The sequence below is a fragment of the Ixodes scapularis genome, unplaced genomic scaffold (assembly GCF_016920785.2).
Source record: "Ixodes scapularis isolate PalLabHiFi unplaced genomic scaffold, ASM1692078v2 PGA_scaffold7__128_contigs__length_106722199, whole genome shotgun sequence".
NCBI classification, from domain to species: domain Eukaryota; kingdom Metazoa; phylum Arthropoda; class Arachnida; order Ixodida; family Ixodidae; genus Ixodes; species Ixodes scapularis.
The window spans coordinates 54580380-54594316 of record NW_024609882.1 but is presented as its reverse complement, the minus strand read 5'-3'; the positions used below and the strand labels follow the sequence as shown (position 1 = coordinate 54594316).

The following is a 13937-nucleotide window of genomic DNA, read 5'->3' as shown; positions in this document are numbered from 1 at the left end:
TGCTGCCACTTTCTGGCTTCGTTAACGGGGTCAGTGTTACCGTTTCCCACAAAGGGACGTGTGTGGCGTTTCCGAATGGCCATGATCACGCATTCCCTAAAAATCCATTGATGGATCTTCCTTCAATTCTTTTTCGCCTACTCGAACCAGCGCTAGTACTTGGATCATACTCCGTTTTATAGCCCAAACCATAAGATATGCCCTCCGCACACCTGCAAAGGGGGAGTCGCGCGCTTTTTCGCGATTTCGGTTTGGACGCCCTTCGAGGACACTCGGGCCGTGCTAGGGCCTCCCGAACACGATTGAGTGCGCAGTCTTTGTTGCATGTTACGTGCTTCTTGTTACGCTTAGCTTTGTTTTCGTTTGCCTGGGGGTTGGGCCAACAGACGCACCAGCGTACGGGCTTCCGCCTTTCTGTTTCGCCTCGCACTCCACCAGGAACACACCTTTTCGGGCAGATAAAGATTTTTGTTATTATTAGTATTACTCACCCCAGCATCCACGCGCATTGGTGCCTGCCCCGTGACGTCGCCTCCATGTCGCCTTTGTCCTTCACGACTCTCCTCCTCTCTACGTGGGGCGCTTTTCCTTTCCACTGCTTTGTCCACAGACGGACTCCGTCAGCTGTTCCCCCTCACGTTTCGCCCCATTCTTGTTTAGACCTTCTCGTTTAAACCTTCTCAAAATATCCGAACCGGCCTTTTTGCAATGGGGCCTAATCGCATTTCGTCCCGTTCGCACTAGGACCGAATAGCGCGTGGAGTACGCTGCAGTCCACTTTAAGGAAAAATAGAGTACAAAGGGCTTGTGTGTGTGTGTGTGGGGGGGGGGGGGGGGGGGGAGGGAAGGACCACTCCGAGTGCACCCTCCCGCGACTCGGGAAAAGAGACCTATCGAAGCCGTGCTTTGACACAAAAGAGCAGTACGGTGTTTTATTGCCCAGCGCCTGGCACTTCCGAACAACCCAACGAGCCGGTCATGAACTTCACTGCATGTTTCAAGAGCAGAAGAGACGCATTCCAGGAACTAGGAGCCAAACCGCGGGACTAATTAGCACGTGTGCGTGTGTATGTGAGGGAGGAGGGAGGGGCGGACTTGAAGAAGCTTCTTCGGGGATATACGGTGACCCTGTCACAACACCGACACCTCGAAGTGCCCCCCTCTGATATTTTTTCTTGGAGGATGAAACGCGAAGGATGTAACAAGAACGGATCAAATGCGGCGGGCCCAGCCGAGAAGGACGTTTTGAAAATGGTCCTTTTGAGAAAGTCCAAACGAGAAGGTCGAAACGAGAACTGGCCCAAATGATGACCACCCCACTGCAGCCTGTTGCTGAAAATCGTTATGCTTGCTGTTTTACATATTTTTCGCAGCAGCTTCACCGACCCATCCCAGAATATTGTTATCAAATCGTACCGTATTTCTCTCGTTCAAATTTATGTTGCTTTTATTTTTTTTTGCACATTCTATACACAAACACCCGTCCCTGACGTCACGGCCTTGCGGTAGCGCTGGAAGGAGCATGCAACGCGTTTCCCATGAGTCTAGTTTCTACGCATGCGCAGTGCCCGGTGTGGTCAAGTGCTCATTTGCTTCTAAACGGAGTCTTGGTCCCATCATGGCCCCCTGAGAGAATGAGAGTAAACTGAAAAAAATAAATAAATAAACGCAGCTGTTACTCGAGACTCGACGCTGAAGAGGGCGACGAGCGCGTCGTAGTTGGTTCTGCCCTCGACTTGGGAGGAGATGGCGAAGTGTGCCCACTCCCTGTCGCGGGGGTCTACGTCCGAGTGGTGTCTTTTCCAGATCCCGGGAAAGGCCGAGGAGAGCGGAGGGGCAGCGAAGCAAACGAGGCCTACCTTCGGGAGACTCATCTTGCGTTCAGTCTGATGTCGAGTGAAGCAAGAGCGGTATCTTGCTAGGCCTACTTTTATGGAAACTGCCTCGGCACCTTCAGTGCGCGATCCAATCGAGAGATCTGATGCAGCACAATAGGTTTTCTACGCTCATGCAACTATTAATAGCTGTTTTCGTAGAATAGTTTCACCGCGTTCTCGAAATCTTTCAAAGTTCTTTGTCCCGAGTAAGGTTTCGAGCATGGAGCGCTTGTTGAGATTTCAGGCATCTTTCATCGGAGACAATGCCCAGGTTGATACGCCCATGAAAACGGCATTGTGTGAGTCGAACTCGTCGCCTTTCATGGACTTGTACAATCTGTGAAAGGTAACGACGATTATCGGAATATTGTTTTAGTTCCACTGAAAACGGCGAATATTTTTTTGCGTTTTTATATTTAGTAGATTTACGAACACAATTGAAAAGATTCCTAAATATGTGACGCTCTTTAAACTTACCATTAGTAGGTGATAACTACCCCGGCCGCTATTTTAGGAGATATTAGACTACTACAAGAAGTCAGCTGACTTAAGTGCTTTCACAGCAATTAGAAATCCTGCCGCAATGAACCCTTTTCAAACCCTCCAAAGGAACATTAGCCGTGTCCATTTTTTTGGGCAAGAATCGTGTGATTGAATCCAATACCTGAACGAACGCCAACGCAGACGTCGTGTTCAATACAAAATCAGAGCAAGTCCCCTCTCCCCCCCCACCCCCCCCCCCCCCCCAAAAAAAAAAAAAGGAAAAAAAAGGAGAAAGACATGGTGGACTCTGATAATATGCTACTTTTAAGCACTCCTGCATGCAACACTGTGCGCTTTGCGTTATGGTGGCTCTCAGGCCACGGTGGCGTGTACTACACTCTATTCATGGAGAAGAGTGGCATAGTCACGATTTTGATGATGGCGTTTACGAAGTACTTCTCAGCTACAATAATATTATTAATAATAATAATAATAGTATTGAACTTATTCACAAATGCATCTATTTCAAAGTTGATTATTATATAAATTGATTGACAAATTCATCATTAATAATATTATCATATTGATTTGCAAACCAAAAAATGTGATCCTGGGTGGCGTACCAAGGCTGTACAGAATGGTAAAAATTCGTACGCAAGTGCGCCTGCCAGCCCGTCAGCCACGAGTTGAATAAAATAAAGTGGAGATTAAAGCGGGCGTGCAACGGACTTCCGGACATCGGTCAAAATATGTGGAAGTTGCCCTTTGTCACTTCTGAAGTAAAGATGTGTCAAAGGCGTGTCGAAGTTGTGGGAAAATAAAGAAAAATATTGGGATTTCTGGCACCCCTCAACTCACTCCAGGTCTTCAGGGTCACACCTGGTCGCACTCCTAATGACGTAATTCGAGGTGCCGTGCAGGTTCCCGTGTGCTCTCTCGGAGTACACTTCCTCTCATTCTCTCTGCTGACATTAGCGGGCGTTAATTATGCTGCAGCTTAGAGCCGAACAAGGTCACGTAAACAATGATCCTTCTTCCTCCTCGTCCTCTGATTCTCCGCCCACTCCTCCCTTCCTCTCCCCCTCCCTCCCTCCACCTCTTGATGTCACTCGCGAAGGCCTCGTCAATGTCGTGACCTTCACTGTGATGATCGTGACCTTCGTTGTGAGCTTCATGCGCGACCTTTGTGACATCACGTCACTTGTGACCCTAGTGACCCTCGTGACGTCACTCGTGGCCCTCGTGGCGTCACGTGACGAAATGTGTGACGTGAACATGGGAAACTTCCCGGAATGGAGCGCGCGGTTCCGCCTATGGCGACGGCGACGCCGCTCAAGCCGGAAACGGCCGGCTAAGAGCTCCGCTCTAAAAAGAAATACACACGTACATTTTTTTGTACACAAGGCAAATTTGTGTACAAATGTTTAAAAATTTGAGTACAAATTTCTACACAAACTTGCACAAATTTTACGCATTTTATATAAAATACGCACTAGTATACTTTTGTTGTACAAATGTATAAAACAATAAAAACAGATGTACAAATTTTTGTACAAACTCGTACACGAGTTTGCACAGAAGGCAAGACAAACTAAAGATAGCGCTCGCTTATTGCACCCATTCATATTCTTAAAACCCTTGTTGAAACACCGACCTCAATCGGCCTGTAGGACCTGCCTAGACTTAGCCAGGAGTAGAACTGCAGCCGGCCTACGTCCCAATACCTTTCTTGCAGCTTAATTACAACTCCAGAGTGCAGTATGACTCTTCCGGGTCACGGATCATTTAAGAAGCCCAGGTCATTGATACAATGAAATAGGCTGATCAGCTCAGTACATGTCTTCCTCTTTACCTACATGCAAACTTTGGTACTTTGGTAGCCCCCTGAGATACGTGTTCTATTTGCATTAGCAGTTAAATCGTACATTTTTTTAAATTTAAGAAAATTCGCAACTTCGGATATGCACCCGCTGTATTTGTTCATGACGGGTTTTTGTGAAACGAGGTAGGCAAATCGAAACTGATACCGTGATCGGTGATTTCCCAAGATGCTTTCCGCGGCACTACGGCGATAGAATCGCTTCCATTTTGCGAGAGGTATATTTACGCAGCAGTTGCTAAAAGGCCGAGCGTGTTTGAGGAGTGTCTATTCTGCCCAGAGTTCATCTCGAAGATGAAGGAATTTGGCGCTAGCCGCTGTATTCAAAAGAAAAGTTATTGAAACATCGTTTTCACGCTGAATAAATGCTTTCTCTCGTTGTGCTAGACAGGATGTGGTGCGTAAAGAAATATACCCTCGCTTTCTAAAGGGTACGACCTTAAAGGGGCACTGACACATCAAAATCATATTTTTTTTTATTATCCGAAACAATTGAAAACGATGCCGGGACATTACCCTCAAAATTTGAGATTTGGGAATTCAGTATTCGTGAAGTAAAAAAACAATTTCCAAATGCCGAATTCGAAGTTCCCGCGCGATCGGCGCCGGTGCCTTGACGTCAAAAATTGAGGAGACCTGAGAGTCCACTTTCCTGTCACCACTCCCTGCTGTTGCCATGGCGACCCAAAGCGAGGAGGATAGGAGCGAGCGCCGGCTAGCGCCGGCGTTGCGGCGGACCGGTTTTGAGCGGTGTCGCCTGTTTTCCGTTGGAGGATACAAATCCAGGAGACGGCACCACAACGAACTCCCGATTTTTGGTATTTCAAAAAGAAGGGCCGTAGTGCGTTCGCAATTGCGTTAAAAAACATGTTTTAAGATTGCCGTAATTAAATGTTATAGAGATGTCGCCTACAAAGCTTCTAAATTTCCTGATTTTTTGACGTCACCGATCAAAAGAAGCGAGGAGGCGAGAGGCGGGAAAATCAAACGCCAAAAATAAAAAGGCGCGCGCGCGCGCGGGAAACTTTTTTTTCGCGATGCGGTTTTTTTTGCGTGTCTATGACTACAACTTGCATCGTTTTAGACAATAAAAATAAATACGACCTTTGGGGCGTCAGTGCCCCTTTAAGTAAAATTAGTAAAATCTGTTGGATGCCAGATTACTTATATTTTTGCGTTTTCAATTTGTTACGTTCCGAAAATGAAAAGTTGCAGCAAGTCGTTTGGTTAGCTAATTTTTACGCTCTCTTGGATGCATGTGAGCTTCTTATTTTGCTCGTCCATGAAAGAAAGCAGTCGACTGCAAAAATGCATCACACATTATGGGATTGTTTCATTTTCTTGCAAGGTCAGCCTCTGAACCTGACTTTTTTGATTGCAGATAACACAAAACTCTTAAACATTCTGTAAGACGTACTTAGAAATGAAATAAAGCGACAACTGTAGAAATTTTGCTTAAATTTTATGTGATTTTTTTAAAATTTCAGATCACATGGAATAAAGCAATATTTTCGAACTTGTGCAAACATGTTGATCTGAATTTTTATACTTAAAAACTACGCAGGCGAGGGGAGACAGGGGTGGGGAGTGTGTCAAAAAACACATGTCTGAAGCACAACATCCTGCCATTTGACAGTTTATAAATGCGAAAAAAATGAAAACACTAAATGAAAATGTGGCACATTCACATAAATGCAAAGAATTGTGAGAGCGTTTACAGCACTTCATTTATATCTGTATAAAGATCACATGTGTCTCAGAATTCAGACGTCAATGATTCCCCACTGAAGCGTTTTCTTCTAGAGAGAATCTCAGCTTCACCGAAAAATATTATAGCCTTTCACTAATTTAAATATTCACCAAATTAAAAAAAAAACACATGAATGTTAGGCTCCAGCAAACCAGAGATTAAGAACGGTCGATAAACGAAAATAAAAAAAGTAAGCATTAGTTTATTCTTATATGTTCCGTTGATCATGCACTAATCGCGACGGCCATTTTTGTTATATTTTTCTTGTAATTTTGTTTATCACAACTGAACCGTCATGATGCCTTAAAACAATTAACTCCTTAAGTAAATGTTTCAGAAACGCGCGCAACGCTCGACGCAGACATCGCATTTAGTGTTGCGGCTAGCTGGCACTCAAGTATTTACCCCACGTAAAAATTACAACCGTCTGTGATCGCCTGTGACTTCCACTGTTCCCTTTGCAAGTTGTGTTATTCATAAGGTAAAACGCTAACGCGCTGTTTACAAGAAAGCCCATGTTTAGCAACGCCGTGTGTAGGCACTGAGCATGCGCAGCTGCCATATCGGCGTCAGATGAAGCGCACATGCGGCAGGCCCACAGCAGCGCTACCTGTTATTGTATTGATAAGGTTCAGTGGCTGTGAACATCTTGGGGATGCATTTGGATAATCTATGATACTATTCTGCAGTCAAGTGTTTCCATTGTACATGGACGAATGAAATTAGAAGCTCACATGCCTCCAATTGTATCACTGATAACGAAGCAACAATGCTATTGCACCGCCTGATATTAATGAAAGACGGTATAAATGATCTCGAAAGAGTACCGCAGCTTCACTGTTCGACGCCAGAGTCATTCCGAGATGAGTATCGTGAAGACAGCACTCCTTGTCGTCCTCGGCGTCGTTTGTGTCTCCTCGGACTTTCCCGGGGTCTGGAGGAAACACCAACCGGACATGGACCCCCGCTACAAAGAGTGGGCACACTTCGCCATCTCCTCTCAAGTCGAGGACAGGACCAACTTTGACACCCTCATGAACCTTATGAGCGTCGAGTCTCAGGTAACGTGTCCTAAAGATGTTACCAGTTTCCAGACATCATCTAAAGACCAACATGCGGCTCCCAAGCGAAATTGTATGGTACTCGTTAAATGTAATGAAACTACGCGTAACTAGGGCTAGAAAATTCATCGGTCAACCTGCCGAAGAATCTATTAAGGGTTTAATCGAGGATAATACTTTAACCGGTTAATCGGGAAAATTTGGACGAAGCGAAAGAGAGTAAAATTTAAACGCATTCACCACGCAGACGTGGACGAGCACACCTGTAAGAAGGACATCATTAGGTAAACTTTTAACCTAAAGTAAACTGTAAGGGTTGGATTAGTAGCTTCAGACAAGTTTAGAAGGTTACGCGTGTCCCTGACACTTTATTGCCGCGCGAGTGTCTGTTTAGTGCAGCGGAGATTATAGTGACAATAGAAGTCGCTCTTGCCGGAGCATATCAAAGAAGTTCTTTGCCTCGTGCAGCTGAAGTAATCATCTATGAGTGTGAGTGTCTTTGAGCCCTTCTAGAGTACGCCTCAAGGTTGTTTCATAATTGCAGTTTTACATTGGGCACTCCACCGCACGGTCAACAAAATTAAAACAAAATTAATTCATTTGGACTTTTAGAATCATTTTGCGTAGAAATGTACGAGACCTAAAAATCTATTATTTATCTATTAAAGCATGACGATTAGTCGGTTACATGTTTTAACCGACGCCAAGCCCTACTTGCACCCGACTACTTTTTGAAGAAACTTCATAATCGTATAAATATAATTATTATGAATTAATAAGCATTTTCAAAAGTCTTCACTTTTTGAAGTACTTGTAACAGTTACTATTTTCCCTCCTCTTTTTTATTGCGCTTCTCGGTTGTTCACGTGTCTACCAAGGATTCGTCGAACCAGCCTCGAAGTGAAGGACACAGATTTACCACAATTGTGGATTAAGAACATAACTATATTATGGTTCGGTGATTGTAATACAATACCAAAAAAATACAAGGAAAAAAAATATTTTCAAACCGGCCAAAATATTGTTTAAGAAAACCCAGGGAATCGGTAAAGTAACGGTTACTTTTTCAGATAACGGTCTATTAGTTTTCTGCTGAGTCATCTAAGTGATCTAATTGGCTACTTTCTAACCAAGAGTAATTGTAATTGCAATCGCTTACCTTTTCGAAAAAGTGCGTACAAGACTGCTAGTCTGAAGTCACCCCACTGCGGTGGCGCTGCTGTCGGTCCTGCGTATGCGCAGGTGCTTCACCCCACGCCAGTTTGGATCACGTGACGTGGGGTGCGCACAACTGCTGTGGCAAAACGCGAGTTTGTTGTCAAGCAGCGCGATGGCATATAGAAGTATTAATAACACGCCTTCTACAAGAAAAATTGGAAGCAATGGGTGATCACAGGACCAGCGCAATTTCGGGTTCACTGGAGTCTAACTTTCATTTTTGCAATTTGTTGTTTATCTAAAAAAAAAAAAATGCACGGCTTTAATGTTGTACGTGAGACGCTGATATTCTTTTTAGAGGAAGAGGTTTCAATGAGAGATCATCAGTATCTGAGTTTCAAGATACACATAAATGCTCCAGCGTGGAGATATAATGAACTTAAATTGAAAGCTCTCATCATCCTTCCCGTGTAAGAAACTTTATTTGGAGCTTTAGACTTTCTCGCGTTCATGAGCTACGAAATCTCATAATATTCTTGTCATATATTTGCAGGTAATTGTGGGTGTGGACTACAAACTTAAGATGAAAGTTGCTGAATCCGACTGCGTGATTGGAGTGGACTCGTACAGCAGGGAACGTTGCTACCTCAAGGTCGATGTTGTGAGTATGCGACCCTTTCTTTCGGAAATTTTTTTTTTTTTAATTTCGCCTTGATTTAGACTGTCTAATATAGGTGATTTGTGTCTCATTGTTGCAAGCAATATAAACCTGAAATTATATTTTCTCTTAATAATGTTTAATACCATACAGCTCTCTCGTAATGCGCTTGCTGACTGAATGCCATCGCAATTTCTGGAGCTTTACTCATTACAAGAATAATCAAAATACCTATAATTCTTGACATTTGGGACAATTTTGTCTTCAGTTGAGTATATTTATTAGGAAAGAACTACAATAAATATCAGAATACTTTTGAAAGTCGAAAAGTTACTTGAATCTGTTAATATTTCGTCTTGGCAATGCAGTTTATAGTTCGGTGATTCAATTTCAATATTAGACAGTACAAAAAGATTCGTTTTCAAACCGGTAGAAATATCTGTCGTTTTTGAAAATCTCAAGTAGTCGGAAGAGTGATATTGAATACTTTTAACCAAGGGTCGTTGTACTTGTGAAGGATTACTTTTGTCGAAGAACTCGTAAACAGCTGCATGTAATATAGCATGAGAGCGAACCGGACATAAGGATATTTTAACAGATCGTTATGATAACTCCGATGACGATACCCGATACCAATATGATGCACTTGCAAAGGAGCCGGAGGGGTATCGGATATTGTTAACGGAGTTACCGGAACGATACACTAACCCCTTGAAACGCATTCTGCGAGCCCCCCTATTAGTCAAGTGTTATAATATGTGTACCGGCTCTTAGTGCTTTCCTTTGAAGTTTTCTGTGTCTGTTTCTACTTTGCAGCCTTATATGATCTGTACAGCCGTGGTCAACTATAGGCCCTGGGAGCACAAAGCCAGCCTCAAGTCATACAACTGCAGCGATCGTGTCTACGGCGGGAAGGCAGCTGAATGATTGGCGCGAACCAATGCAAAGCGCAATTTCTTCTGCGTGCACGCGTTAATTTGTCATCTCTATATCTGAGACGCAAAGGAAAGTCAATAAAATATCGTATTTGACGAGGAAAAAGTATAAACGTTTAACGCTGTTTTTATTCAACAAGCTTTTTGCTTCTCCCATAAACTACAACGACCTATATTTCCACATGATTTGGTTGAATTGCTTGAAAGCTGCGCTGAGAGGGTTTTGCACTTCCATACTCCTACAGGCGGCTTCTAATACGCTCCTGATATGATTTAATGGGAACTCTACGGAGTGGACAAAACCTTTGATGTAGGGCTCAAGGCTGCGCTAGTTGGTAGCGGTTTTAGAAGAAAAAACAATACGCAAAAGCAAGGGCAGAAGAGAGGACTGGTACTACAGACAATCGCTTATTCATAACTGGAGTTTTAATAGGAATTCAGAAAAAAACAAATAATAGTTCTTTCGCCGGTTGCGCATGCGCTGTTGAATAGCGCCCCCCATCCCCCGTTTATAATCTATAAACATAAAAAAAAACATAATGCTCGCTTGGCACTGTTGCCGATAAGAACGCTTCTTTAGCAGCTGTCAAATGATGTGAGGGGTGGCTTATGCAGCCATCACCCTTCGTAGTTATATCGAAGACCTCCAAGACATCCCGCCATCCCGCGATGTCTGCTCTTCAAATCGTTCTAAAACATTTGTATTTTCAAAAATAGGCGCGCCCACACTTTCGGCAGTGGCCTGCTAAACGTCCACACGTAGTTGTACGAAGAAAGTTGCTGTGCTTCCTATATCTGTCATTAATGTAGCATCCTGTTTGTCCTACACAGCCCTTATGACGAGACAGCGGAATGCAATTTACAACTCCAATACGGCAGTCAACAAAGCTGTCTACATGTTTCTTCCCACATGGATCTTCCCTCGAGATCTTCTACACGCGGGAGGTCTTGGAGACTTTCAACATAAAAACTTTCCCTTATGGCTACATAAGCCACTTGTTCTTTGACAGATGATGAGGAAGTGTTCAGGAACAGTGATTTCTCTACGCTCCCCCTAGGGAGGTGTATACACCCCCCGTGTTTTTCTGAAGGCACCCCCTAAATTCGCAACGACTCCCTATTCCTCCATGCCCCCCCCCCCCCTCTATAAAACTTTAGACACCCCCTAATTCGAATACCTGGGGAAATCCCTTTTCAGGAAGCATTGACGAAGCATTCAACCGGGAAGCCCGCATTTACTGAAAAATGTCAAGAGAGAAAACGGGAAAGGGCTAGACGCACTTTCCTCCTTCCTGGTTAGTTAGGAACGAGCAGAAGACCCGGATAAGCGCCTTGGACGCATGTTTCTCAAAGTTCGCTTGTTTTCCTAGTGGTTTTCTCCAGTTTTTTAATTTCATATTTAATTAGAACTGTCGCATTCAATAACGGCAATCATAGAGTCATGCGGACACCATTGTTTTGTAAAAGACTGCACGAATAACAAACGAAATTGCAAAATATTATGGGAGGGCATCTCTATCGCGCACGGGACCTGGCAATGCAGCTGCGGCTGCAATGCCTTCAAACTTATCCGCTTTTCAAATGACCAAGATCTCCCGCCGTCAGTTGGTTGTGTACGTAAACCGAAAATAATTTTCTCGAACGCCATCTTTACCAGTCTGCTGGAAACATTTTGTGAATGAAGCGCGCAGCGAAGTTAACTCTGTACTCTCGATGAACATAAGGTTTGCTCGCAATGTGCGCGCCAGTTTTATTGTGAGAATGCTGTTTCTCCTTGCAACTTTCGTAACATAATTAATCGTAATGTTAATATTTTACATTGGTATTGACTCGATTTTATTATCTAAAACGCTAAGTTTTTGTTCACATTATAATTCATTGTCTTGGACGACAAGAAACGCCAAAATTATTGTCGGTGTGCTGCATTTAAAAGACAAAAAAGAATCCCGAAGGGAAACTTAGTCGCTTTTAGCTGCTGCAATATTTTGAGTACTCGCTTGCAATTTCTCTCGGTAGCGCGTTCAGTGCCACACTCTTCGGCATAGCCGCACTCCCGGATGCCATAATGAGGGGCAAAAAATGTTCGCAATGAGTTGAAAACCGCCATACGTGGCACAAAGGAACACAAGACCCGCCATAAGTCAGGTACCGAGCACTTTGGAGAACCCAACCAGCTGACCCAACGAGGGAGCGGCGGCTTGAAGAGCACTTTCGCCAACGCTTCTAACCACTCAGCATTGCCGCGGCACCAGACCCTCGCTAGACGTCTACAAAATATTTAAGATGGCGCTAGTGAGGGCAAAACGGTTCATATAGACTCTCTCAGGCAACTTTGCATCTGCACCGCTGTCTAGGTATTACGCGACCCGTCCGCCATTGCCTGTCAGCAGTTTTGCGCTGCTGCACCGAGTATAAGATGGAGTATTGCGCTGTGAATGGGTAGAGGACACAAGGCACACAAGACACAAGGCACAAGCCTAGACGTTAGATGCCATGTAAGTTTATCACATTTTTTACGTTTTTGCCAGAAATAAAGGTAGCTGTTACCCAGTGTTACCTCTGCAATTGTCGAGTTGACACAGCAAGGCCATCGCAGTCTTCTGTATCGCTACATGTGCGTGGTTTACTCGTCGCGGTTTCGTTTCACGCTGCATTTGGACACTTTAATCACGCAGGCGACTTGGCAAGCGAAGAACTTGGCGATCAGTGACGGGCTGGGCCGTCGCTGGGGCGGAGCGCTGGCTGTTGCTCGTTGCACCGCCCGGTTGCAGTAGATTCTTAGTAAACTTCGCTTGCTGCCCGGAAGTCAATCGTATGCGGTCTTTGGCGCTGAGCCTCGTCGCTCATCAGAGAGATATTGTGTTGGACGCTGCGGACAGTCTTTTTCGAAAGTCTAGAGCATACCGCTCGCGTCGCTGGAACGGGCTGGCTCCCGTGTAGCGGCGCTCCTATCGCCGGCGCTCGCTGTCAGCGAGAGTTTTGAGAGTGGGAGGGAGCTTCACTCGCGCGTCGCACTTGCCTTGATAAAAAAGGGGCGCAAAATAGCAAGCGGGAAGTTCAACCTCGCACTTAGAAATCTCGCTGCCAGCGAGCGCCGACGATAACAGCCCCGCCGCAAAGGAGCGATCCGGCTCCGGCCACTCGCGCGGTTGCTCTAAGCTTTTGAAAAAATACTGTACATTGGAATGACTTGAGAGCAACCAACCTATGCGCTTGGTAGAAAGTCTTGCGCGAACGAGTAGTCGCTAATTTGCGAGTGCGGTCTGAGCAAAAGTGCTGCCAGTCCCGTTCTAAAGATGCTCTGCTCGGGATATTTGGTATGAATCGGTGCATCGAAAACAGCACCAAGCACGGATTGTCCGTGCACTTCAGAAGAGCATGTTCAGTGCAAAAAGCGTGTTTCCAGAGCTCACATTTTAGAAAGGTATGATAAGAAAATTCGCACGTCGATGTCCCCTTTCATCACTGCCATCTCTCCCCCCCCCCCCTCTCTACCAACATTTTCTACGGTACGTCATGATCCCTGTTTCTCTTTTTGCGCGTCCTTTGGTTTATCCATTTTATTTCCTTTTTTTCCGGTTCCAGCTACAGCGTAAGCAGTGTCTACCCACCTGCAAGGCTAAGCGACTTCAGTTGTAAAAACAAGAACGGGATTTTTTAATAAAATGACTATATAAAATTTTACCATGCTTTTTACACACACCATAAATTAGTCGTTTGCAGCAGATAAGTAGCGAGCAACACAGGTCGTGACAACACGCTGGGGCACATTCTGCCAATTTCGTCACATAGTGGAACCAATCAGAGTCCACTACCGAAAAATATCTGAAGTAATATGTCCTGCAGGCTACGATCGAAGGAAGAAGACGAAGCTTCACAACAGTGCAGCTTTTCTGTAGGCAAATTTCTTGGATCTAGCATTTTGATATTTTAAGCACTTTACATATTCTTAGCTGTACGCATTCACAAGAAGATTATCTCAGCTTCTCAGTCGAGGGGTTTGCCGCTCTGGGTTACCCATTGGCTAGCAGAATCGACCTGGCAATGTCAACCAGAACCCCTTCAAAACGGCAGGCCAAATAACGGCCACCTATCAGTACACCATGACTTCCTCCATATGCGCTGAAATTGAGGGC

General features: G+C 44.7%; 1 protein-coding gene across 1 annotated transcript; it reads left to right on the top strand.

Moving 5' to 3' along the window:
• Positions 1-6812: 6812 nt before the first annotated feature.
• Positions 6813-8938, top strand: LOC120846697 (salivary cystatin-L2-like). The gene is made up of 2 exons (XM_040218551.2): positions 6813-7050; positions 8762-8938. The coding sequence occupies exons 1-2, from the start codon at positions 6853-6855 to the stop codon at positions 8921-8923; spliced, it is 360 nt and encodes a 119-aa protein (XP_040074485.1). The 5' UTR covers positions 6813-6852; the 3' UTR covers positions 8924-8938.
• Positions 8939-13937: the final 4999 nt, after the last annotated feature.

Excerpts from the sequence above, each read along its gene's own strand:
- LOC120846697 (XM_040218551.2), top strand. The coding sequence starts at position 6,853 with ATGAGTATCGTGAAGACAGCACTCCTTGTCGTCCTCGGCGTCGTTTGT. Across the intron at positions 7,051-8,761 it reads TTATGAGCGTCGAGTCTCAG|GTAATTGTGGGTGTGGACTA; the intron begins GTAACGTGTCCT and ends ATATATTTGCAG.